Here is a 27,591-nt window from a genome sequence, read left to right as displayed (position 1 = left end):
CAAAGTCCAGGGGGCTGGAGTGATGGCTCAGAGGTTAAGAGAGCTGGCTGCTCTTCCAGAGGTTCTGAGTTCAATTCCCAGCAACTACACAGTGGCTCACAACCATCTGTAATAAGATCTTGTGTGTGCTCTCTTCTGATGTGGAGGCATACATGCAGGCAGAACACTGTATACATAATATAAATGTTTTGAAAAATCCAATAACTAATAATACATCTTAAGGTTCATGGGACGGAGTGGGTAATGGGTTGCATGACTGAGGATAAGTTGGTTGGACTTTTTAAAGGACTTGTCCCACTCAGGACCCCTTAAAGGGAAGTTCCCTGGACCTTTCCAATACAGAGACCTACTTGGCTCTATATAAATGACCTCAGAAGTGTGTGAGAGGCATAGAAGGGCCCTGGGTGTAGATGATGCCCAGGCCCAGTTGATTTCCGTTGGAACATTACCTTCTTAGGGAATAGATGAACAAACAGAAATGCACAAATCTTTGTTTCTAATACTGCGAACAACCCGGTCATAAGACACCTCTGGGGTCAGGGATTTCTGAGATACAGGAGTGTTAAGTTTCCCTAAAATGCCCTGAGTATGATCTCTGCTTGCCCAGCAAGTGGTGTCCACAGCAGCAGAGTCAGGGATGATGTTCCGACCACTGTTCCTCCTTTGCATCCCAAGCGCTCCACTCACATGGGGCTACCTCTCCCAAACACTCCTTCCCTCCTCCCACCTTACTTCTCTCCCTCTTTTCCTCCCTGCCTCCTGACACACCCCTCCTTCCTTCAACTGCTCTAGGCACATTTACCTTTGGGTTGTTTGTTGTCTGAGTGGTCTTACTTGATATAACTCGTCTCTGAGATACCTGCCCACTTACCTCCAGGGTGGTGCTGAGTTTGTCCTTCTCTTTCATTCTGTCTTCATAAGCCAGCAAGAGTGGTGAGAGGTACTTTATATCCACCTAGGTGGAACAATGAAGTAAAGGATGAGTAACATAGTTCTTTCTTCTTCTTTCTCTCTCTCTCTTTCTTTCTTTCTTTCTTTCTTTCTTTCTTTCTTTCTTTCTTTCTTTTTGAGACAGGGTTTCTCTGTGTAGAATTAAAGGTATGAACCACCACCACACAGCTCATCTGTTTTTTATAAGGCAAGATAACACTTACTCTAGCATGGTTCTTAGTAGTTTAACAAAGCCAGAGAATATGGGCCTGAGATTAAAAAACTTTCACTTAGCCAGACAGTAGTGGAGCATACCTTTGATCCCAGGACTCAGGCGGCAGAGGTAGGCAGATCAAGACCAGCCTGGTCTACAGAGTGAGTTCTAGAACAGCCAGTGCTGCATAAAGAAACCCTGCCTCAAAACAAAAACAAAATAAATAAATAAATAAATAAATAAATAAATAAATAAAATAGAATATGTTTCACTTACCAGCCAGGGGGGTGTGGGGCCCTTGGACGGGAGGCCTTCGACACGGGAACTCTGAATAAAGCACACATTGAAGACACCGTCAGCTACACTGCCTCTGAAGTCCGTGTGTTAGGTATCCTAAGAGGCATCCTTCTACTGTCTATAGTCGCATGTGCCAAAGCATGTGAAATGACTTTAGAAGTGCTCGAGAGTAACACTCTCTTCCCCTAAGAACTGCAACATGTTTCTTATAGAACATTCACTTAACTAACATCTTCCTTCTAAAAATTAGGACATAACATTGGCATATAACACCGTTTTTAAACATTCAAACTATCTCCAAGTTTCATCTTTCCATGTAAAAAGAAAGAAAGAATGGGAGGAAAGAAGGGCAGAGGGAGGAAGGGAGGGAGGAAAAAGAGAGGGGGCAGGGAAGGGGAGGTATGTACCTTGCTTGAACAGCTACACACGCATGCACGCATGCACACACGAGTGTGCACATGCTCTTCTTCCATAAATAAGTAAGAGGGATCTCATCTGGATAGAGTGACTAGGGAAATTGTCACAGAGATGGGGCATTTGCACAGGTCAGAAGAAACAGGTATAGAGTGGGGATGCGTGGGGCAGTGACAGGTGGCAACAGCCTTGTCACTGGGACCACTTGCTCTGCCCTGCCCACAGCCCCACAGAAGCACGTGGTCCAGGCAACATGTGTTGGATCATGTGAACTCCCCCAGCTTAAATTTGTTATTAAAAAGTTAACACTGGGAGCTGGTGTGGTGGCTCATGCTTATAGTCCCAGCACTTAGGAAGCCAAGAAAAAAGGCTCTTGCTGCAAGCTGAGACCCTGAGTGAGCTGCACAGTGAGTCCCTGCTTGGGCTACAGTCTGAGACTCTTTCTTAGAAATAATTCTGGAGCTGGTGGAGTGCCTGCCTAACTCATACAAAGACTTGGGTTCAATACCAGCATCACTTAAAAAGGAAGATTAATATCATACAAAATGAAAGAAATCAGTCACAAGAGGCCACTTCTAACATAATTGCATTTCTATGAACTGTTAAAAATAGGCAAATCCCTAGAATCAGAATGTCAATCAGGACAGGTGTGGGCAGTGCATACCTTTAATCCCAGAACTTGGGAGGCAGAGGCAGGAGCCTTTCTGTTCTCTTACTTAGTAAGAGTCTAAGGGCCTGGACCCTGTAAATACTTGAGTAACAATCGGTCGAATTTCTATAGCAGCTGCAACTCTAAAGAACAGGCTGAGAACGGAGCAGCTGATGGGAACCGTTAATCTTTTTATGTGTCTTCACTGGCCCAGTGGTTTACAGGCTTCACTGCCTTCTTTATGGATGGGATGGAGGAGGTGGGTGGTCCCGTGCTATGGCTGTCTGGGATGCTGCCACAGCTCATGCTTGAGCCCTTGGTCACTGGCTAGTGGAGATGTCTGCAGAGGCTGAAGAACCATACAAGGTGGGGTATGGTCCTTGTCAGCTGACAGGACACAGGGCATGGACAGGCCCTGAGCATGGTAGGCTAGGCCTGCTGCCAGTATGGCTCTTGGCTTCCTGGTTTGCAGAGATGAAACAAGTCATGCTGTACTTTGGCAGCGTGCTTCCTTACCACAGTGGGCTGCAGCCCCTGAACTGTGAGCGAAAGTAAATCTGCTCCCTTAAGTTGTTCCTAGCAGGTCTCCTGTCACAACCGTGAGAGGACAGACCAGTGCTTTTTTTTTTTTTTTAATGGAATGATTAACTATGCCTTTTTAAGAAATGTTTTTAGCCAGGCATGGTGGTCCATCTTTAGTCTCAGCACTCAGGAGTCAGAGGCAGGCAGATCTCTGAGTTAGACCAACCTGGTCTTCAGAGGGAATTCCGGGATAGCCAGAGCTACACAGACAAACTCTGTCTTGAAAACAAACAAACAAACAAAATGTTTTTTCTTTAAAGACTTACTTTTATCTTAAATTATGAGTGCCTGTGTGTATGCGCATGAAAGTACAGTGCCCTCAAGAGGCCCAAAGACGGTGTCAGAAATCTTTGAGCTGGAGTTACAAGTGGTTGTGAACTATCTGATGTGGGTGCTGGGAGGTGAAATACCAGCAAGTTAGTATTGTTGAGACATCTTTCCAGCCCCCCTTTTTTCTTCTTAAAGCCAAAGTCTCAAGTGTAGTTCAAGTGTAGTTCAGACTACCCTTGAACTTACCAGGCTGACAGACTGCGTGCGTGTGTGTGTGTGTGTGTGTGTGTGTGTGTGTGTGTGTGTGTGTTTTCTGGTTTTCTGATGGTCACAACTTTTTTGGAAATAGGGTCTCACCATGTAGACCAGGGTGGCATCAAATCCACAGAAGTAGACCTACCTCTGTCACCCAAGTGTGGGGATTAAAGGCATGAACTACCAAGAGCCTCTCAAGAACCAGAAATCAATTCAACAGTAAAGACTAAAGACAAAAAGACTGACTGTTCTGGAGTTGGAAACATTACCTCTTCCTCAGACAAAGGCCTGAATTTTGTTTGGTAGCGACTGAGTTCTACGTTCAGTCGATGGACAGTCATCCTCAGCCCCTCATTTTCATCCACCAGGTCTTGGCTTTGCTGCCGTAGGCAAAGCAATTCAGGTGTGACTACTGAAAAACATCGACGTAAAGTTACACCACAACCAATTGTATCAGCGTCACCAAGACTTTATAGAAACTACTAGTCACGTCTTTTGTTCCCTTGTAGTGAACTCTATGTAAATGCATGTGTATGTATAATAATTTACATAAATAAGTTAAGACATTTAACCAAAACATTATGGCAGGTAAAATCAAAATTCAGTAACATAAAGGTCCTAGTATAGTCTTAAATATTACAACATAAATATCCAAATACACATCAATTCTCAAAATAAGAAGAGCTGTGACTAAGAAAGAAGAGCCGTGACTATCCCTTAGTAATGGCGCCATGGGGGCCGCACCTTCCCGAGAGGAGGCCTTTTCTGTCTCCTTCAGCTTCCTGTTGTCCTTTTCCACCATCTTGAGCTTCAGGTGTAAGTCCTTCACTGCCTGTCTCAGAGCGCTCAGTTCAAGGCTGAGGGCTTGGTTTGCAGTGTACAGATGCACAGTTTCTTCTTTTAACTCCTCAAACTTTTCTTTGGTTATTTCTGTGTATCTTTGATGTATTCTACCAGCTACATCTAAAGGGTACAGAGGAAAGTCCACATAATTATGTAACCAGTTCACATCAAAAACATTTGATACTTTATTTCAAAAGCCATGTGAACAACTAGTTCACACCAGGTCTGGGGCAGTGTCTCTGGTGTCTGAACAGACTGTGTGCCCAGGGGAAGGTACAGTGGGCAGCATATAGTAAGGTGGCGGGGCCAGAGGAGGCAGGAGGAGCCTTCATGCTACAGGCTTAGCATCCTTTTGACTATCAGGTAAATCTTCTGGAATGGAGTGACTTAGTAACCAACTAGCCCCCACCAATTCTAACGCTAGTGACACTTTCAGACAGCATCTGAGACAGCAGAGGTTTCCTGGCTTTGCCAGTAACCTGCTCAGTGCACCTGGTAAAGGCCTTGATTTATGGCTGTGCTCGGTGACCATAAAAGTTCATATAACTGCTTCCATACTGGAAAATGTCACTTGGGGTGACCTGAACCCATGTTCCCAAACCCAGGTCACATGGACATCTGAGGATCCTCCTCTGAACCTCTCGCAAAGCACTGTGATGAACAACCTGACTTCAGACAGGCCATACAATGGACTAGTCCTAGGAGAAAGACCCTGAGAGCCAGAAGTTAGGGCACTCGAGCTCTCTCAGAACACGACGAAAATCCCAAGAAAGAGCCAAAATACAGTTAATTCAAATGAAAGACAAAGTAATACTTTCAGGTGAGTAACGGGAGACATAACAGCTCCAAACTACAAACCCAGTTTGACCTCTACAGCTGCTTCCCCAGCTGCAGAGGTCAGGTCAGCCTGGCAAAGCACAGCCCTCATCTGAGCCCTTGTTTGAACACCAACATCCAGGCCTCAAGCACATCCCACAGGGCTACCCGCCATTCAAGGGCTCAGCGCATCCCACAGGCACACCCTCATGAACTCTTGAGCTCTCCCACAGGCACACCCTCACTCCAGGTCCTGAGCTCTTCCCACAGGCCTACCCTTTACCCCACTAATAATCAATGATTGATGCCTTCCCAAAGCTAATCACAGCAGTAGACCCCAGAGCCTTCACAGGGAGCTGCAAACTTTCCTCCAGATGAGACTATTCTAGGTACTCTGTAAACACTAAGCATGCCCATCATAGTGAACCCCAAAAGGCCAGTACCTGGGGAGGGAGGAGGCTTTTCACGCAATGGCACTTTCTCATCCTAGGGAGGAAAAGGCAGAGAGAGTGTGAGAATGTGTGAGCATCTCCCACAGGGGACTGGCATGGACTGGCATGGACTGGCACAGAGGAAGGCTGCAGGTGGGGGGGTGAAGCTTCCTCTTTACTTGGCTCTTGAGGGTCTTTCTTTAGCACCTGGACTTTAACCCCTACTGCTTTCTTACAGCTGAACAGCACACACTTAGGGCAGCCCCTCTGGGAAGGCTCTCTCCCAGCTGTCCCCTGGTTTTGCCTAAGTATGCAGTGACCAGTGACTATATCACCACTGAAGGTCTCTTCACTTTGTAACTAAAGCACATGGCATTCTCTGAGTGTGGGGCACTGATGCCCCACTGGGCAGCAATGCAGGGCTCTTACTGCTGAGAAGACAGAATGTAGTTGCCTCTTAATAAGCAGGAGCTTATTAAGAGCTTTCCCATTGCATATGGATGTAGGGTTGCGATGTTAGTTTCTGCTGGAAAAGCAGGTAAGGTTGTAACTCTTCTGAGAGTCACAGAGTAAGTTTCTGTTTTGTCTTCTGAGACAGGATCTGCAGGCCTAGACCCATAAGCTCATGATTTTCCTGATGAGATGAGTCCCATCCAGGTGCTGGGAATCCAGGTGTGAACCACCAGATGTGGTGAAAAGGAGAAACTTCAGGAAGGACGTCCCTCAGTGCTTGCACCTTGGTTATTAAAACTGCCTATCACTCTAGAAATTCCGGAGGTGATTTCTTACTTTTCATGAGTCATTTCCATAACTTTAGCTTCTTCCAGGTTTATAAGTATTAAGTGAAGCTAGGTGTCCGGGTCAAAGGAAACTCCATTTCCCCAAAGTCTGGCGATTAGACAAAAGCCAGCCTTCCTCAGGACTTGAGAAGTCAGTTCCCCTCTACCAAAGGAGCCATTTCCTTACTGCAGGCAGAAGGGACAAATGGCTGTCCGAGGTATTTACTAGCACACCAAAGTACACACCAGGCTCCCTGGGTATCACAAGTTCTTCTCTCCTTCCCCTACCCCAGACTTCCTCCAGCTCTGGAGCTCCCCTCCCCCAGCTACTCATGCTCCCTAGAACCCTGCTAGTGCAGCTACTCTTGGTCTCACACCTGGCCTCCCACTCTCTTGCTTCTCTCTTTCTTTCTCTCACTCCTCCCCCCATCCCCACCTCCTTCACGGCCAGGTCCAGGCTGTTGGCCATGCTCAGTCTACTCTTCCTCTTTCTGCTCTGGACTCTTCCAGATGCCCCTGGCTGTACTCTCCTTTCTGGCTACAATAAAAGCCTTCCCCCTAATCATACCATGGAGCAGTCATGTCTTCAGTTCATACATTAGGAATGTAGTTCACCCATAATGCACTTGCCTAGCAAAGCACAAGGCACTCAGTGCAAGACCCAGTACCTCAAAATATTGGTGTGTATGTGTGTATGTGTCTGTGTGTGTGTATCTGTGTGTGAGTGTGTGTGTCTGTGCATGTGTGCGTGTGTGTTCATGTGTGAATGTGATGGTAGACTCCAGCTTCCACAGATACTCCAACCCCTTTACAGATACTAACAGGAGCCCTGCTGAGACAGTATCTATTCAAGTCCCTCCATGACAAGCATCCTGGAGGCAGGATTTCTCTCCTGGGAAGTGAAATCAAAGTGGGTATGACCACATATCTTGCTACCTACCCCCTTCCCTGCCTCCTGCCTGGGAATGAGAGAGCCTGACTGCACGCTTGTGCTTTGGTACCTCCCCCATCCTTAGAAAGGTATAAAAGGGAGTCCCTGCTTTTGCTATGTGGGCTCCAATTCCTTAGATCCTGCACTCTGGAGACCCTGGGATGCTATCTGTCTCTGGTGCTTAGGTACTTGGAGATCTGTTGTCTCTGTCTGTCTGTCTGTCTGTCTGTCTGTCTGTCTGCCTGCTTGAGGCATAAACAAGTCTAACAAACCCCTTAGTTTTCAGTAATCCACCTCAGTGCCCCTTTGAGTCACTCTCCTCTAACACCTCACCACAGAGAAGGTTATTCAGTGAAGCATGCAGCAGAAAGAACTCTTATGAGAAGACCTTTTAGTTGGTTTCCATCCAAGGAAGCAAAGGAAATTTTAATCAGGAAATGGAAACAAAGTACAGAGACAGAAGTCACGTGGTTTAAGAAAATAAAAAGAATACACAAAAAAGGAAAAAAAAGTAAAGGACAAATTAGAGCAAAAAGTCTACTTTTAAAAATAGAGGAATTCTTGAAAATAAGCTTACCTCTAGATTCAGAACAGAATGCTTAACATCTGGTTTAAAAAAAGAGAAAATGGAAAGTTTTAAAAGCATAAGAAATTAACACATGAGAAGAGTGTACTCATAAACTCAGAGACTTACCTGGTCCCCAGGTGTAGAGCAAAGTCTTAGGGCAAGGCAGCGGCCTTACCTTGACTGGGCCATCTCTCTCCGACCCCGAGCTCCTACACTGCTCTTCCCTGCCTTCCCAGTCACAGGTCTCTCCTGCCAGCCAAGGACAGCCACACTTCTGCCCCTCATGTCCACAGGCGCACACAAATTAAGTCACAGAAATAGCAAACTGCTCGGCGATGCAAATGGCAACAGACCTGGCAGAGGTCTCATCTGTGTGGTAACTGAGGTATCTGATGGCAGGGGTCTCGTCCTGTGCGGTACCTGAGGTACCTGAGGAAGACACCTCCCACCTGACTTGGCTGACAAGCAGGAAGCCTAGGCTGTCTCTAACTCCCCCCTATTGAGCTGGAAAGTGTAAATAACACACTGAACAGCAGATACTGTGAAAAACAGAAAAGAAAAAAGATTTTTCAGGGCCCAGAAAACCAACTAAAAAGCTTAATGCACACAGAATTCTAAACCTCCCTCCCAACTCAATAAAATTCCCAGTAGTTGAACCATCATCACTGATGGGCTTAATTTTAGTAGTTCAGTTCTATAGAGTAACTTTTATTTGCCTGACATAATTGTCGTCTCTGAGGCTTACTGCTTCCTAGATGTAGTCATGAAAGTTTCTAGTTTCCATACAATCCTAGAATTTTCTGCCCCTCTCTGAGACTTACTGTTGAATAGGCTCACCCTTGCTGGTTCTTTCAGATCTCTGGCTGGATGGTTAACTTAGCTGTTCTGGCTCAAACTCCTCTCCAAGCTGATTCATTTAATCTATGCACCCCCTCTCTCCCCTCCCTCTCCCCATCTCTGCCTCTCCTGAATTGCTCTGCTTGGCTTCATACTGTCTCTAGCAATCTGCTCTAATCTTCTGGTTCCTTCTCATTCTCTGGCTCATGTTGTCTATACCCAGCTTGTTCTCTCTGCAGCCTGTCTCTGTAACAGTGGTAAAACTGGCAACTTGTTTTTTCAAACTGCCCCTTAAGTAGCTTCCTTTTCCCCGTTCTTCTCAAGAGAGTTGGACATATCCTATTTTGTTAAATCTTTCTCTGATTCGTCACTTTGTCTACCCCTCAATTAGACATCACTTTCAAACATGGGTGCTTCCTTCTACAAACTAACTTTACCTTCATTATTTGGGATTAGTGTATATATACACTAAGGGCATGTCTGTATTCCAGCCAGAGAGATTAAAGGTGTGTGTTAAGGCTGAGCCACAACAAGAAACAGCTTTTTTTCAGTAAATAACACAATCTCAGGGTTCAAAGTGAGATCAAATATCCTGCAACACAGTTCTGCTGTTCTTAAGATGGGTCTCATATAGCCTAGGCTAAACCTGACCACTCTACAGAGCCAAAGATGACCTTGAATTCCTATCTTGTCTCTACTTCCTAAATGCTTGGGATTCCAGGTGTGTACTACTACTTGCATCTCTAACCCAGGGCTTCACAAACGCTAGGTAGGCACTCTACCAACCAGCTGCTTTCAGTCAAAATGTCGCACCACAGTCTGGACCACCTGCAAGCATCAGGCACATGGTGACACCCAGTCCTGTCTGTGAGTTCAGGCCATCTCCTGACTACTTTCTCTACCTAGCAGGTGCCACTAACCTCCTCCTCCTCCTGATCTTTGTGTCACTGTGTCACCTGTCCTGACACTCTAGGCTATAATCTGCAATCTGGCCACCTCCTCTACAACTTGAACAAGAGGGGATAAGCCCATGGATGCTATCTCTTTCACATGGGAGATGTTGAATGCCTTCTTTTTTTTTTCTTATTAATACATTGATTTGTATATGTGTGCATGTGTGTTTGTGTGTGTATGCTCTCAAATCTTCATGCAAGTGCCATTGTTCTCCACTGAGCCATCTTGCTGGCCTCTGAAGTCCGCCTGGCTGTGTGGATGGGTCTGTTTCCTGTTTCCTTACAACAGTCTCAGAAAAGCCCCTGTTGGCCAGAGCATTCATTGCTTGTCAGATGGGGTGTCACTGCACAGCCAGGCTGAGCCTGATCCCCACCCTCCTGCCTCACCCCCATACCTGGCTGCTGTCTTCCAATGTAACAGTTCTCAGATCTCATTTCTCTTTTCTGTATGGAAGAGGGGTGCCAACATTCAACTAAGAAAGTCTCTTAGCATATGTCATGCTGTGCTGGCTCTGCCCCAATCTTCATAGAGAGAAAATTCACACATGAACACATTCTTCCTGTCAAAATTCCAAATGAATCAAAACTCCCTGATGACCATGACTGCTGGGTCTGTCTGTCGCTCAACATGGTGTGACAGTTAATACTGTCAACAACAGGATCCAAAGCCACCCGGGAGACAAGCCTCCGGGCATGTGGCAGGGTGTCTAGATTGGGCTGAGGTGGGGAGATCCATCCTAAGTATGAGTGGCACCACTGAATGGAGGAGAAAGCCTACTGAGCTCCAGCGCTCATCTCTCTCTGCTTCCTGACAAAGCACCACATCCCTGCTGCCATGGCTTCCCCATAATGGATGTGCCTTCAAACCGTGAGCCCAACAAACTCTTCCTCCATAAGGTTTTTGCTTTTTTTTTTTTTTTTTTTTTTTTTTTTTTTTTTTCAATACAGTGTTTCTCTGTATAACCCTGGGTCCTGGAACTCACTCTGTAGACCAGGCTAGCTCCAAACTCACAAGAGAGCTAGACTTTAGCAAACCTGGCTTCCAGAAGGCCATCGCCACACCCCCTGCAGTGAGGCCTGGGCCTCAGCTCTGAGTGAGACACCTCCAGGTTTGTTCCTTCCTCAGATGCCTTGTGTTGACTGGCTACAACATATTGACAATCCCGCATTTGGAACATCCTCTGTAGCCCTTAGTAGGCAATCCTCTTGGATTAACTACTCTTGTAGTTACAACACACTGTGTAAACCACAGTGTGGTTCTGTCCCTTGGTTGACTCCTGGCTGATGTGTGATCCATGAGGCCACACAAAGCAGATTTTAGAAAAAAGGAGATGTCAGAAAGCTGGGCAGAGTGGTGAGTGTCCATCATGCCAGCCACTGGGAGGCTGAGGCAAGAATAAACAGCTGAAGAATGGCCATTCTGTTTCCAGTCAGGCACCATGTAGATGGAGTAACATGGAAAGTGTCCCGGGGAGCTATGGAGATAGTTCAGTTGGTAAAGGAGTTGCCTTGCATCAGGACCCGATTTTAATCTCCTGGAACCTACATAAAAATGCAATGTAATGACACACGCTTGTAATCCCAAGACTGGGGAGGTGAGACAGGTGGATCCCCAGCCAGCCTCACGTACTCAACAAGCCCCCAGCCAATACAAGACCTTGTCTCAAAAACAAAGTGGGTGGCTACTGAGGCACAGCTCTGAAGTTTGCCTCTGGCTTCTTCACCTGCACACCTTCACATACACATGAACACATACCCCAACTGTGTCCCAAGCACAAGCAACTCAAGGGCCCTGACAAAGCAGTTGCTGGCTTCCCTCTGCTTGGCAGGCTCTCTGCTGCCTGTTCTCCTTTGGGATCTCAAAATTGCTTCCTGTCTTTGCCATTGTGGGCAGAATTCTCACTGTGTCAAATAAGATATATAAAAAAAAGTCAATGTGCATTCCAGAATTATGACAGAAACATCTTATATATCCATGCATCATCCAACAAGTCCTTCACTGATGGCCCACTGTGGCCAGGCCCTGCAGCTTGCATGATGACAGGGGCAGAGGGAAAGGCACATAAACACAGACACAGCCTGAACTGGAGTCCTCTGCAAACAAACAGAACAGACAACACAGGGCCATCCATCACTTGTAGTGAGAATGGACGGCAAGCGCTTTCTGGTCAGAATCTCTGAGCCACAGCACAGAGGAGTGCTGGCCCCAAAACTGGTAACCAGAAATGCTCTTACGGTTAACTCTTTCCTTACCTTTCTGGTGAGTGTACTGTGGTGAAGAGGAGGAGGAGTCTGAAAGCCAGTCTTGCACAGAAGCATCATCTTTTCTCACCAGCTTTTGTGATGACAGTACCTTTTGGTTATGAGAGAACAATAAGCATGCGGGACCTGTTAGCTGTAACACATCCTCCTAACAGTTCAACTGTCTTAATTCATAGAACTCCCACAGCTGCCACACTGAAAAGGGCTGCATATACTATGGCAGAAAGAGACCACAGGGCCTTGTAAAAGCCGGGAAAGACAGTCAATAGAATAGCTATTGTATTTAGGCTGTGGGGAGCTTCATACCCTGTACTGCCTGGATAGCTTCCTCTCCAAATTCCTGCAGGGACTTGCTCAGGAAAGGGGCTGCTTCTGGCTTGCTCCCGACAGCACCCAATGTCATCACATTCAGCTCTGGTGTTCCATTATGAAAGTGCATTATGTGACAAGAAGAGCTGGCTATCCTGGGACAACCTTTACCTGGGCAGCTGTCTAAGGCTGAGGCCAATGATGGTCACCACGTGATTCCACTGCTGATGTCATTTCCTGATAAGTAGGATTTTACTTCTCCACTGTCATCATGTATGGTGCCAGAGCTACAAAGCTGTCCCTTAGAGGCGCTCCCACTGGCAGGGCTCTGGAGGGCAGGGACACAGGGCAATCGGCCGAGAGGAGAAGCTGTGAAACACACCCTGTGGATCCACTAGCATCCAGGCCCTTCAGGTGCACTAGCCTAGCTCGACTGATTCTTCCACAAAACCTTGCTTGGGATCAGCATGGCCTAGCAGAGGTGTGTTGGGGGTCATGGGAAGGATACTCCTGTGGCTGGCAGAAGTTGGTAGCAGCCACTACAAGATAATCGTAGGAAAGGCATCTCAGAGGCAAGAGTTAAAGCCACTGCAGCTACAGGCTCTGTGCACATGGCTCCAAGGTGACCTGGCTCAGGGTGAGCAGTCCACAGAGCTCCTAATGTACTTGTTATTTCAGAGAAGGAGAAACAATGTGACCATTTGCTTTTTATCTCCTGGGAATGAACAGCCGTGGTCACCTGTGAAAGACACATTAAACTACTCCCAGTCACCAGAAGTGTGAAATTGATAGGAAAATGCCAATGGCATCCTTGGGAGATTGTCTGGCAGGTTTAGTTCTCCAGTGGATGACACATACACACCTCTGATGGTACACACACACCATGACGAAGTACACACCCACAGGGTGTACGTACACATGCACATCAAAGCAAGTAAATATCTTTAAAAAGAAATAATATATAATGGCTGTTTCCTAAAAAAATAGCACAAACCCCCCCTTTAAAAAAAAAAAAAAAAGACAGAAAAACGGAAAAGATAGCATGGCTTGGGGAAAGACTGGAAAAAGGTATGTTTGCTGTGCAAGCCCAGGGACCCAAGTTCAACCCCTGGAGCCCTCTTAAAAGTGGAAGGAAAACGGACTCCACACACATGCACACCACAGTATGTGCATCTACACACGAGGACCACACAGGTACACGCACATGCACATAATAATAAACTTTAAAATTTTAACCCAAAGAAAGGGAAGATGAAGAATGTCAGTCAAATAGCTACTAGGGAGGGCTGGGGAGAATGCTCAGTGGTTAGAACACCGGTTGCTCTTGCAGAGTATGTGGGTTCAGTTCTCAGCACCCACACAGTGTCTCACAACCATCTGTGACTCCAGTTCTTGAGGATTTAATACCCTCTTTAGACCCTCTTGGGCACTGGGCATGCAGGTGGTGAGCATACTCACAGGCAAAATAAACACATCACACACATAAAATAAATACATCAAAAAAAGAAGTGATTAGCGGAAATACATATGATTTCAAAAATCATATACACCTAACAACAGAGTCATCTGAATGGATATATTCTAATACATCCCGCGTCTCCACGTACAGTAAATTAAAACGCTTACAAGCGAATGCAGAATGTCAGAAGTCCTGTAAGGAGGGACGGAAGCAAGGGATAGGAAGCCTGATGAAAGCAAAGCAAGCCGTAGTGTTAACGTGTGCCCGTGTGACAAGACTGTACCAGCTGGCACTGAGTGACCCTAGGAAAGCACGGGGTCTAGCACAGAGCTCCATGCAAGTCTCCTGACAGCTCTCACCATGTCAGTCACATGAACACACCTCCCCAAATGTGGCATGTGGTCATGAGGGGCAATGCCATGGTGGGGAGCCGTGATGGGGAGCCAGCTTGGGGGAATCTGGACAAGAAAATGTAAGAGAACAGTTGAGGTGGCAACGCCTTTATGCCCAGCATTCAGGAGGCAGAGGCAGGTGGACCTCTGTGAGTGTCAGGATAGCCTGGTCTACTTAGTGAGTTTCAAACTAACCAGCTCAAGGTTACATAGTTAGATCCAATCTCAAATGAACCTCATAAAACAAATAAGCAACAATAACAACAAAAGCACACACACAAGCAAGTGTAACACACACACACAGACACACACACAAGCAAGTGTAACACATACACACACACACAAGCAAGTGTAACACATACACGCACAGACACACACACAAACAAGTGTAACACATATACACACACACAGACACACACACACAAGCAAGCATAACACATACACACATACACACACAAAAAAAATAACACACTCTCAACAGACACACACAAGCAAGTGTAACACACACACAGACTCACATACATTCGCACACACTCACACAAGCAAGTATAACACACACAGAAGCAAGCATAACACACACACAAGCAAGCATAACACATACACACTCACACATACATATACAAGCAAGCATAACACATACACTCTCACACACATGCACTCACACACACTACACACACAGATAATATACACAGCAAAAGAAGAATCCCATGCATCCTCATGAAGATGTTGTATCTTTGCCTTTGAAGGACTTGGTTTATCAAAGGATAAACCAAGAAGTTTAAGTTTTGCTCCATCCAGATAGACGCAAGACTGAACACAGTAGCAATGGAACAGAGCGAAGACGATGGCTGCTCAAGTGTTCTGGGCAGCCTACTGTGGGTAGCAGGTGGGAAGCAGCTCGGGAACATGGAGTTACCTGATCCCTGTGAGGCACAGCATATACAGCATCTCTGCCATCCCCCACATCCTTCCACGTGGAGGACGACTCTGACTCCCTGCAGCTGTTTGACACCTGTGTTTCAGCATCTTCATCCTCCCTGTAGCCTAACGTCGCAAAGGATGGTAATGAAGTCCTTCTCTGCTCATTCTGCCAGCGTTGCCTGCGTTAGGTCATAAATGAATGAAAAAAAAACAAAACAACTGACTTAGCACTTGATGCTGATATTGGAACATTTTTTTTTTTTGGGAGGCTGCCTCAGCCTCCCAAGTGTTGGGATTATTGGCCCACACCACCCCACCAAGCTGTTACGCACATCTTAAATGTGCTGTCTCCGGGTCCACACCAAAGAAGTATTGTGACAGTAAAACACACGGGAGCTGAGTAACGACAGCGCCTGCTCTCCCTGCGCTGTGTCCCTCTAAGTATTGCTTTATACTTGTTTTTATACTCATACTCTGGACATACAGAATGCACTATTTTAAAAAAAGATGTATTTTTATTTATATGTATATCAACATGAACAGAGGCCAGAAGGGGGCGCTGGACTCCCCTGGAGCTGGAGTTAAAGGAGATTGTGAGTGGCCTAATATGAGTGCTGGGAACTGAACCTGGGGCTTCTGGAATAGTAGCCAATGCTCTTAACCTCTGAGCCATGTCTGCATCTGCTATTAGTAAGGCTGTATTTGTTTGTTTAGTTACAGGTATGCAGGCATGTTACTGTGTTTGTGTGAAAATTCAAATGCTGATTTCTGTCTCCCCTGTATCTGGTTGCAATCCTTATTCTGAGAATCTCCGGTCTCAATCTTATGTAAATACCAGCTCCCCAATTTTTCCCTGATGTGTCAATAGAGCTTAACAGCCAATGACTGAGCAGGAAGAGAATAGGGCCGGACTTCCTGCCAGCCCTGGGAGGAAGTGGAGATTAGCAATGGGAAGAGAGTCCAGGAGACACCATAGGGAAAAAAAAAAAACCTGGAACAGGGAAAGCCATAAAATGCAAATATCTCAGTGATGTGGGCTGGGAGGTAGCCAGATAAGGCTGGAGGATTAAAATAGCACAATGCTGCTCAGTTGTTGTGCCCTTAAAACTTGATAAATAAATATAACAGTCCAGTTTCAATTATTTGGGAGCTAGCTGGGTAAGAGCAAAACTGTTAATACACTTATTTAAAAAAACAGTAACACAGGTGCGTGCATGTGTGCCTGTGTGTAGGTAAATGCTTATGAGTGCAGGGGCCCATGAAGGCCAGAGCATCAGATTCCTATAGGGGTTATAGGTGGTTGTGAACTGCCTAATGTGGATACTGGAAACCAAATTTGGTCTTCTGCAAGAGCAGTCTATGCTGCATGCTGTACTCTTTACTGCTGGGCCATCTGCTCCTGCCCTGGTTTCTTGTTTTTTTGTTTATTGAGATGATCTCACTAAGTAGCCTTGCCTGGACTAGAACTTGTTATGTAGATCAGTCAGACCTGCCCCTGCCTCCCATATGTTGGGATTAAAGGCATGCACCCTCACACCCAGGAACTAGTAAGATCTTACAGTCAACATTTTGAATGGTAGATTATTATCTTTTTTTAAACATATGATTAAAAGAAAAATGTTTGGCTGGGGTCATAGTTAGTGTTACAGCTTTTGCTTAGCACGTAAAGGACCTAAGACTTACCCCCTAGAATGGTAAAACATTTGTTGTTTTGCTTTTGTTTTGAGATAGTATCTCACACACAGCCCAAGCTGGTCTGGAATTTACTGTATACCCAAGGATAGCTCTGAACTCCTGATCCTTCAAGTTCCATCTCCCAAATTCTAGGACTACAGATGCCACAATTCCCAGCCCCTCAGGATCACCTTCAAAAAAATCAACTTATTTTACCGTCTAAGTTCCTAGCTTTGAAGTACATGGCCATTGTCCGGGGAGTTCATGGTCTTATGTATATGAATACCTAGAACGATCCTTTAATCTCATAGGAACTGACTGGGGTGTAAGATTTGGACAAGGTTCAAAGCTGATTTGTTTTCAGTCAGTTGATGTACTGAAGACCTTCCTTCTCTCTGGTCTGTCCCAGGTTCCTAGTGCATTCACAAGCACCTCTCACCGATGAGCTGAGTGCCTCACATTCCTGTCACTACTTAGCATTGTGTTTTAAAATATGGCAGGGTTAGCTCAGCCCTCACCTGGACTGGCATTCTTCCTTTGATGGTTTTATATCCTTTTTTCAGTTCCTTATTTTTAGTTCAATTCAGTATATATGTAATTCTTAGAAGAAAAACTAGCTATATTCAAAATGGCTAGAGTCAAGAGTGAGATCCCACAGTGCACTGCTATAACCTGGCTGCCTGGGAGCCTGAAGCATGAGAAATAAGGTCTGAGGCCATCCTGGTCTATACAGAAAGGCCTTGTCTCAGAACTAAAGGAACAATTATTGTCCCTGTCAGTGTCTCCTGGACACAACTGATGAAAACCTGGTGATTACACCTCACAGGGCCCCATGCACAGTGGACACAGCTATGCTGAGCTGCCCTCTACTGCCATGAGAGGACACAGAGCCACAACACGTCCCTACCGAAGCCTCAGCTCTGAGGTGGTGGCATAGGGCTCAATGAAGCTGTCCTTTTCAACGCAGGAGGCATCACTCTCAGACCGGGATCTCTGGCGAGGCTGGGGAATGGCAACCGTCTGTCCAGTCAACGTGGTTGCCAGGATGGCTGCAGCCAGAGCAGACCTGCGAACAGGAACATGCCAAAGAGGCCCTGAGCAATGGGCTGACCTGGCCAGGGTAACCTCGTCTACTGTGGCTGCTGATCGTGACCATGATGGCCCATCAGAATCCCCGCTTACCTCTCACGTTGACTGTATGATCAAATTTATGCCGTCATTTTTTTTTTTATAGCAACTGAATGATTTGTAAAGACTTTTCCAGTCCAGTGTTCTCCATCTTCCTAATGCTTGTGACCCTTTCATACAGTTCCTCATGTTGTGGTGACCTCCAATCATAAATCATTTTGTTGCTACTTCATAATTTCGTAAACTTGACATACAGCATGTCTGATATGAGACAACCCCCGCCCCCCAATGAAGTCAGTCACAAGCCACAGGTTGAGAGCTACTGGTCTAGCCAATAGGATGTCACACACACTGGGTTGTAACTCTACATAGTCAGACATGCAAAGCCTATATTCAAATCATTTTCTTATTAAAACAAAAGATCAGAATGGAATAAAAGAATGAGATACAGAACACTTAAGCCAGGCGTGGTGGCACACATCTTTGATCCCAGCACTTGGGAGCAAGGCAGGCAGACCATTGGGAGTTGGAGCCAGGCTGGTCTACCTAGCAAGTTCTACACAACCTGGGCTAGATAGTTGAGTCCCTGACCTTAAAAAAATGAATATATAAATAGCCAGGCGGTGCTGGCGCATGGCTTTAATCCCAGCAATCCCAGGAGGCAGAGGCAGGTAGATCTCTGAGTGCAAGGCCTACCTGGTCTACAAAGCAAGTTCTAGGACAGCCAGGGCTACACAAAGAAACCCTATCTCAGAAAAGCACGTGTGTTCACGCGTGAGCACACACACACACACACACACACACACACACACAACTTGTCATGATGAAAAGACACATCAACTAAACACATATATCTCTAGTATTAGCTGGCCAGCCAGCCTAGCCCAAAAGGCAAGCTTCTGATTCAGTGAGAGATCTGTCTCAGATGAACAAGACTAAGATCAGAGGAAGACACCGCCTAACAAACTGCAAACTCACATGCATATAAACCACACAACACACATGCACACACTAAAAACCCCCACAAACCCAAACAAAACAAGAAACCCTACCGACCAGCGAGCGCTGCTGTGTTACTGATCCATATTTTTCTCTTTGCCCTTATCCACGGACCCGAGACTCTTTATAAGGTCGTCTTAAGTCCAACCCTCTGCACTTGGTTCTTGAAGCAGCTGAGCAGCTCCGGAGAGACAGGCGACCTTTTATCATTTACAGGCAGCCTTTTCAAACACCTGAGCTTAGAATAATGAGGTGAGTTTTGATAAATCCCTAGATAACCACTGGATGAGGAATTGGTTGTCAGAGGAACCAGCCAAGTGAAAGCCTGAGGATGGAGGAAGCCTATGGATGGTGGGAGCCTGCGCATGGTGGGAGCCTGTGTACGGACGGAGGGAGCCTGCAGATGGTAGAATATATGGGAACTTCCAGGATGGGGAATAAGACCTCCAGGTGCTTGGATAGCCAACTCTATGGAGACAGAAACACTTGTGCTTGGGACCTTTCCATACCTTACCCTATGGATCATTTCATATGCCTATTTGTGTCCTTTAAAACATCCTTTGTAAAGCAAGGCATGGGGACATACACTTAGGAGTCTGGAGCCAGCCTGGGCTACCCTACCTCAAAGAAAACCAAAACAAAGAGTAAAACAGCCTCCATAATAAATCAATAAAACACACAAATTCAAGGCCAACAAAGAAGCCACACTGTGTGGAAAACCCTGCAGGCTGACAGACTGATAGGAGCCATAGCTAGAGAGATGGATTGCTTCATGATCAAAAGCTGACAAGACTTCACGGCCAGTTACAACCAATCTTTGATTTGGCCTAATCTCCTTGCACCTTCAGGGAAACTCTTGGGACATATTATTGAACTTGAGAGAGTAGTAGCTTCCACAAACCCCAAGAAAGCCTGCAAGCCGCCATATGAAACCTACAGACCATCCATGCTCGGCAGTAGCCTGCCTCCCAGATGTCTCTACATCTACGAATGCATTTGGTAAATGCATTGGTCTATGACTTTCTTTTGCTCTCTGACTTATATAAATTAATTACTCTCTTCTACACTGAAGCATGTCATTCAAGGTAACCAGAATCCATATTTCTGGACTATTCATAGTTAGCTCAGAACCTGGATCCTGTTCCCTGACCAGGGCCACTCATTTCCGGCTCAGAATAAACTAAATTTTATTCCAAGGGCTGTGTTTTGCATCAAGTTTTCCCAAGATCTGTGAGCACTCTTATCAAATCCAAGGATTTGATTGTGAGAGCACCAGCTTACTTCTGGGTCAGAACACAGGCAGAACCACCTGGGCTGTATCTGGTATCTGAAGTGAGGGCGGGGCAGTAGGAGCTGAGCCCTCAGCCAATGGGATCTGATATAACCTTCGGTCTTAGAACTTAAATGGGCCGGGCGGTGGTGGCGCACGCCTTTAATCCCAGCACTTGGGAGGCAGAGGCAGGCGGATCTCTGAGTTCCAGGCCAGCCTGGTCTACAGAGTGAGTTCCAGGACAGCCAGGACTACACAGAGAAACCCTGTCTCGAAAAACCAAAAAAAAAAAAAAAAAAAAAAAAGAACTTAACTGGATTAAAGAAGACCCAGCCACTGCCCACTGAAGAATTATTTACGTCCAGAGTGACATGTTGATTATTGTTGGGGGAGAACCCAGGAGGAGCCGAATGGCTTTTCCCCTATAACCTCAGAAGTACACTCATTAGATGCCTGGAAATTTTAAAGACTAATCAAGATAATCTCTTACACGCAGCCTTTCCACACAGAACTGACAGATGGCTCCCACAGTGAACAGCAGCAGGTAGGGCCACCCTGGCATCACAGGAGGACAGCAGCAACGCTCACAAACACACCCTGACATTCTAGAGAGCAGAAATGTGCCTCAGGCTAGATGAACAAGGAGTAGCTTGCCTGTGAGTGGACACGATTGCCAAGAAAGCACGATGGTCACCCAACAGGCTCAGGACGTCGCCCATTCGTGCGTGGTCACCGCTTTCAAAAGTCAGGTTTTTGACTATGAAACTGGTAGTTAGCTCAGAACCAGGGTCCTGTTTCCAGGCCAGGGCCACTCATTTCTAGCTCAGAATAAACTATGCAGACTGACAACCAAATGGTGGTGCCAGTGTGAAATAACACAAACACAGCAGTGGGAAGTGGCTTCACAATCACTTTAGAAACAAAAGGTTTTGCTTTTTGGTTTTTTTTTTGTTGTTGTTGTTTTGTTTTGTTTTGTTTTGTTTTTTTGTTTGTTTTTTTTTTTTTTTTGGGTTTTTTTTTTGAGGCTGGAGAGATGGCTCAGTGGTTAAGAGCACAAGAAGCTCTTCCAGGGGATCCAGGTTTGGTTCTCAGTACCCACGCGGTAGCTCACAGCCATCTGTAACTCCAGTCCCAGAGGACAGAACACCCTATTCTCACCTCTGAGGGCATAAGCAGGCATGTTGAACACAGACACATATGCAAACAAAACACTCATAAAACAAACCTTAAAAAAGTTTTTAAAATAATGATTTTTTTTTTTTTTTAAATCAAGGTCTCACTATGTAGTTCAGGCTAGCCTAGGACAATCAATCCTCCTGCATCAGCTTCCTGAGTCCTGGAATTACAAGTGTATGCAACCAAGCTCTTAAAAAAATTATTACTTTTAATTATGTGTATCTAACATTCGCCTCTGTGTAGGTATGTGCAGTAAGTACAGGTGCCCAAGAAGACCAGAAAGGTTGAAGCCAGAGTTACAAGCAATTGTGAGCTGTCCCATGTAGTTGCTGGGAACTGAACCTGGGTCCTCTGCAAGAGTAATGCATGCTCTTATCCAGATGAGCCATCTCTACAGGCCCACTAGACCCTGGTAGAAAAGACTTTCTAGCGAGCCCACAGCATCCTAACCACGAAGCTACTGCTTCATTTGTTTGGCTGACAAGGGAAGGAAAGCTAACCCTCTGGGTGCCCAGGCTGCATAAACCCAAGTCTCACTGATACAAGACAAACACTGACAAACTGAACGGACCACCTTCCTGCCAGTAGTGCTACTGCCATGACGTTCTAAGCAGTGATCAATAACTGAACCTCACAGGTGACCCAATATAGGGATGACCACAAGGCCCTCTCATGGTGTTACTGAGAGGGTGGAAGAGACACTGCTTGTTCAGTACCCACTAGGCTACTTGGCACAGAGTGATCACTAATAAATGGCTCTCTGTGTGATGGACTCTGCTGCAGGCAAAATCAAACACTAAAACACCACAGACTTCTTTCCTCCCCTAGTGTTAAGGATAGAATTCCGGAGTTTCATGTGTGCTGGGCAAATGCAGAATCACCAAGTCCTATTCTATTTCCAGCCCTTCAGAGTTCTAATCAAATGCACAGAATATACCAGTACCAAAGATCACATAGAAAGTGGCCCTCTAAAGTGGACTTAGCCCTTATTGATAACTAATAACCCAATCAATTTGCAGATTAAAAACAGAGCAGTGGACTGAAGAGACAGCTCAGTGAATTAAAGAATGCACACTGACCTTGCAGAGGATCTGATTTGGCTGCCAGCACCTACTGGGTGGCTCACAACTACCTATAACAGCAGCTCCGGGAACCCAACGTCCTCTTCTAGATTCCAATGGTACCCACATCAAAGTATACACACACACACACACACACACACACACACACACACACACACACTAATGCCCACATACATGTACATACAAAGGCATATACACATAGTTTATAATTTTTGTCTTTGTAGTTCTAGCTGTCCTGGAACTTGCTCTGTACTCCAGGTTGACCTCAAACTTATCCACCTGCTCTGTCTCCTGAGTGCTCAGATTAAAGGAGTGTGCCACCACTGACCAGCTACAAATGAAAATTTAAAGGACAACAACAACAACAAATCAGACTAGCTAGGCATGGTGGCTCATACTCTTCAGAGGCTGAGGCAGGAGGACTGCCTTGAATGCAAGGTCAGGCTGGGCCACAAAGCAAGACCCTATAGAAAACAAACAAAACAAGTCTAAAGTTTTCAAGTGTCTGAAATCTTGGCAGATATAGACAGTGGTCCCAAGAATGAAAAGAGAGTTGGCTGTCAGCAGTTAGGAACACCAGTTCCTGGCAGGGAATATGTTCCTTCCTTTTAATACAAAGTAGTTTGTTGTTTTTATTGCAGAATTGTATCTAGAAAGACATTTTTTGTGCAGTTCTCCTAAAAGTACTGTTAACCTGGATGGACACAAAGCTGAGATGAAGAGTACATGTTTAGTACAGCATGCACAGGCCCTGGCTTCCGCTCCCAGGAAGAGGAAGGAAGGGAGGGAGGGAGGGAGGGAGGAAAGGACAGAAGGAGGATGGAGAGAGGGAGGGAGGATGGAGGGAGGGAGGATGGACGGGCAGAAGGAAGGAGTAACTAAAACTTGGTGCTCTATACTTAACAGGCACCAACTGCATCCAATCCTGCAATCTGAGATCTTCCATTGAAGGTATCAGACCCCAAGCAAGTCCACTGATTCTCAGAGAAGCCAGATGAAGTGCATCATGGAGCAGAGGTAAATACTGCAGAGGGTATTAGTCTAGCCCTCTACTTGTGGCCTCTTAGCCAGTGTGATCAGTTCCAGGGTTCAGGACTTGATGGTCAAGCATGGGGGTGACCCTCGGTGGTGCTCATCTTGAGACTTACCTGGGCCTCTCTGGAGAAGGATTGGGGCTTCGGGGAGGGGGTGTGCGTGGCACAGCTGGCTTCGGCGCAATGCTGGCTGCGGGGAGGAAGCCATGGATGATGTGGTTCTGCACAAATGAAACCCAAGGCAGGTCACTGGGAGGAGGAAATCACCTGGCTCCTGTGCCACCATCACCTCCCAAGCTGAGGCCACAACAAGGATCTGGTCCCACGAGAGTCCCTTTACCCTGCTGCTGTTCCCAATCCCTGCTGGTGAGGCAAGCACACTCACTGGGGCACACCATCACGGCTGGCTGTTTCACACTTTCCTGCTCACTGCAGCTTTCCTGACTGATTGCAATTGCCAACTGAACTGGGTTAATCCACACCTAGTGTGTTATGAAGCACACCTTTGGGTGTCTGTGGGGGGCGCTTTTCCAGAGAGGATTAACTAATTGAACTGGGCTAATGTACCCTAAATATGAAGAGAACCAACTCCTGGGGTAGGAGACTCAGACGAAAGAGAAAGGGAAAGAGAAGAGAAAGAAGATCGGCTGGGCACCCATTCTTCTGCCTAAGCTTCCTGGGCTGCTGAGATGTGAGCAAGCACCTGCTGTACATGCCTGCCACCATGGAGCCAACTGGTGCCACACCCTCCCCCACTGTGATGGACGGTGTCCCCTCAAAATCATGAGCCAAAATAAAGCTCTCCTCACATCAGCTGCTTCTTGTCAGGTCCCAGCCAGCGAGAAAATTAATACACTGACCATTCATTACCTTCTAGGCTACCACACACAGCACTGTCCTCAGTGACTAATGTCACCCAGGCCTTCCCGCTCCCAAGCAACAGGTGCCTTTCTTATCTTTATCAACCCTGGCACTCTCACACTGAGTATACCAACTCATCTCATAGGAGGAGCCTGACTCCTGGTGGCTCATTGCAAAGCTGCACAGTAAGGATAACGCACTCCTACCTATGATGAAAGTCAGAGGGGACGCCACCCCACTTTGATGAACTGGGCAAAAGGGTCTCTCAAGTTTCTGAACCTTGTACAGTCTGCTTTCTGGGCACCAGCCACTCACACCCACTAGAGGCAGGACGCCATGAAAGACGATGAAGACACGCGGTCTTCATCCTCAGGAGCATAGAGTGGGAAAACACTCAACACAGTCGAAATAGAACACAGAATTATGATAAATGTCAAGGGACAAGAAAAATCAAAATAGCCCAAGGAAAGAAGAGTTGTCACCCCATGCCTGCTTCACCCAGGACCGCTGTGCACTGAGCTGGACTGGAGGGAGAGAAGCCTAGCAGGGCACAGGTGAGTGCAGGGCAGGATCGTGGTGGGCAATGAGTGCGCATGCAATGAACGACACATCCAGGAACAGCTTTGGAGAACTGGTTCATTTATTTGGAGGGGGAGGGTATTTATGCTGGTGGGAAGGTGGCCAGGGTCTCTGGGGCAAGTATTATATGGCTGTGTATGGGCTAGGGCAAGGATGTTGGAAGATGTACATACTCAGGGGCAGTAGTGGGGAAGAGGGATGGGAGACCTTCCACAGTCAAACAACAAGTGAAACCTGATACCTGTCAGGGTAATAAACTGATGGTGGGAGAGCCGCTTTACTGCCTTTGCAGCGCCAGGTTGAGAGTAGGCAGCTACTCAATTCCTGGGAGATTTCATTCGATCTTTCCTTCATAACCCTGGGCCATTATTGTCTCACCAAGGGTTCCTTCAGGGTTTTTTGCCTTTCTTTCTTTTTTATTTTTTTAAACATTTACTTATTTTATGTGTGTGAATGTTTTGTCTGCATATATGTATGGGTACCGCGTGCATTTGTGAGTCTGTGGAGGTTCAGAAGAGGATATCAGATCTCTTAGAAACGGTGTCTGGTGTCTCAGATAGTTGTGAGCCAGCATGTAGGCGCTGGAAGTTGAACCCACGTCCTCTGCAAAAGCAACATGTGCCCTTAACCACTGAGCCATCCCTCCAGCCCTTCGGAGTTTGAAACCAGCAAAGAAACTTCAAGTGCTTCCCTAGGAAAGAGGCACAGAGGCATTAAGAATGGGTCTTCAAAGACAGCCCTTGCCTCTGTATTGGAAAAGGAGCAGCATGAACACAGGAACTGACAAAACACCAATGGCAGGCGACTTAGACCAGGAAAAGAGAACACCTGGGATCTGTGGATCATCTCAGTTTATTCCTGGGGTCTGGAAAGATGGCTCAGTGGTTAAGAGCATGTACTACTCTTCCGGAGGACCTGACTCCAGTTACCAACACCAATGCCGGGTGACTCACAACTGCCTGTAACTGCACCTCTAGGGAATCCAGTGCCTTTGGCTTCTACCGGCAAGTGCCCAAACTCACACTTGAGACACACATAATTAAAATCAATTTTTTTTGTTATTAGAGCGAGGATATAACTCAATGACTTACTGTTTGCTTAGTGTTCAAAAGGGCCTAGAATAGTGACTTTCTTCCGACCTTGAGACCGGATCTCACTGTGTAGCTTTGACTAGTCTGGGACTCACTGTGTAGTCCAGGCTGCCCTTGAACTCACAGGGGTCTGCCTACCTCTGCCTCCAGAGTGCTGAGATTAAAGGCAAGTGCTATACACTTCCTGGCCTAAAGGCCCTGAAATGGATTCCTAGCACCACAAAATACAGTTGGCATGATGAACAGATTGTAGTGAGAGGAATGGGGTGTGTGCCCATAGATCGCTGGAGTCACAATCCTAGAGCAATGAGTAAGAAGCCAAGTGTGACGTTGAAGCCTGTAATCTCAGCACTCAGGAGACAAAGGCAAGAGGCTGTGGGGAGTTTCCTGGGCTACATAGTAAGACCCTGTTTCAAAACCAAAACCAAACAGAAGAAATATAAACCAGCAAGGCATCAGAGAATGAGACTAGGAAGACACTACATTGGCACATGGTGACACGGTGGCTTTTATAAGATCTGGAAGAACACACCCAGGCAGAAGGAACAGAAAATGTCAGTGCATCTGGCTAGTGAGTGTGGCATGATCAGATCTGTGCTTTTCAAAGTTTCAGTCATTGCTCTGTAGACAGCAAATCTCAGGGACCTCAGAGATGAAAACAGAGAAGCTAGGAAACATCTGATTAGGAAGCAGTCCAAGTAGATAGAAGCCAGGTCGGAGTGGGTAAGGTAGGAACTGGTGGGCAGCCGCGATGGACCTGCCAAAGCCTGTAGGTACTGCAGGGTGCAGGGAGGAACCAAGTAGGACTTCCCTGCGGGGACATCCGGTCATGTCACAGTTTTCAACAAGACAGGAATGAACTCCCAGCCAAGGGGAGAATCCTGACAGGGAGGCCGAGATTCCTGTCTGTGGCGGACTCTGGACATGAAGGATTCTTTGGAACGCGAAGTCTGGGCTTCTGGAACTTAATGCTCCCTGATAGTGTTGCCGCCTCCCTCCTATCTCAGACCTTAAAAACTGCACACGAGGGCTGAAGAGATGGCTCATTGGTTAAGAGCGTTGTCTGCTCTTCCAGAGGTCTTGAGTTCAATTCCCAGCAACCACATGGTGGCTCACAACCATCTATCTGTAATGGGATCTGATGCCCTCTCCTTCTATGCTGGCATACATCCAGATAGAATACTCTATAAATAAGTAGATCTTTGCTTTTTAAAACCGCACATGAAGGCCTGGAATTACTCACGAACTGGCTCCGGCGGTTCTTGCGGAAGCTGAGGAGCATCCTGGCTGAGAGCTGGGGGCATGCGCCCGGCGCTGGACTAGCTGGAAGATAGCCCCGCAGCCCTCTGAGCTCTCCACAGCTTAGCTCCCCACAGCTTAGCTCCCGCGGACCCCCGACTTTAAAACAAGCACGTCTCACATTGGCTCTGTTTTGAGTCTCAGCCAATCAGAGTCAATTTTACTACCACCCGTTGCTCTTGACAACCCAGCAAGGCGTCATTCAAATGCCAGCTAGTGAGGAAGCAGGCTGAGACTTTCGTTCCATTATTGGCTATAGTAGATGCCAGTTCTTTACATATCACCC

General features: G+C 46.5%; 1 protein-coding gene across 3 annotated transcripts in view; it reads right to left on the bottom strand.

The window, feature by feature from the left end:
• The window catches only part of Cep89 (centrosomal protein 89), a 47,063-nt gene extending 19,645 nt beyond the window's left edge, over positions 1–27,418 (bottom strand). Inside the window, exons 1-11 of one of the 3 annotated variants that reach the window (XR_004608828.2) lie at positions 27,250–27,418; positions 23,590–23,696; positions 17,694–17,852; positions 15,108–15,291; positions 12,023–12,122; positions 7,989–8,017; positions 5,714–5,756; positions 4,356–4,574; positions 3,881–4,023; positions 1,421–1,471; positions 872–955 (exon numbers count right to left, since the gene is read on the bottom strand). Coding sequence is in view for 2 of the 3 variants with exons in the window: in XM_034524584.2 (XP_034380475.1) it covers positions 872–955; positions 1,421–1,471; positions 3,881–4,023; positions 4,356–4,574; positions 5,714–5,756; positions 7,989–8,017; positions 12,023–12,122; positions 15,108–15,291; positions 17,694–17,852; positions 23,590–23,696; positions 27,250–27,288 (1,158 nt within the window). In the remaining variant the exon portion in view is untranslated. The remainder of the gene's footprint in view (positions 1–871; positions 956–1,420; positions 1,472–3,880; positions 4,024–4,355; positions 4,575–5,713; positions 5,757–7,988; positions 8,018–12,022; positions 12,123–15,107; positions 15,292–17,693; positions 17,853–23,589; positions 23,697–27,249) is intronic. The other 2 variants (XM_034524584.2, XM_076932209.1) reach the window with 2 other exon arrangements.
• Between the last annotated feature and the right edge of the window lie 173 nt (positions 27,419–27,591).

This window comes from Arvicanthis niloticus, chromosome 1, assembly GCF_011762505.2.
Source record: "Arvicanthis niloticus isolate mArvNil1 chromosome 1, mArvNil1.pat.X, whole genome shotgun sequence".
In the NCBI taxonomy this organism is placed as follows: Eukaryota; Metazoa; Chordata; class Mammalia; order Rodentia; family Muridae; genus Arvicanthis; species Arvicanthis niloticus.
Note: the sequence above shows the minus strand (reverse complement) of the source record. Positions and strands in the feature narration are given on the sequence as shown.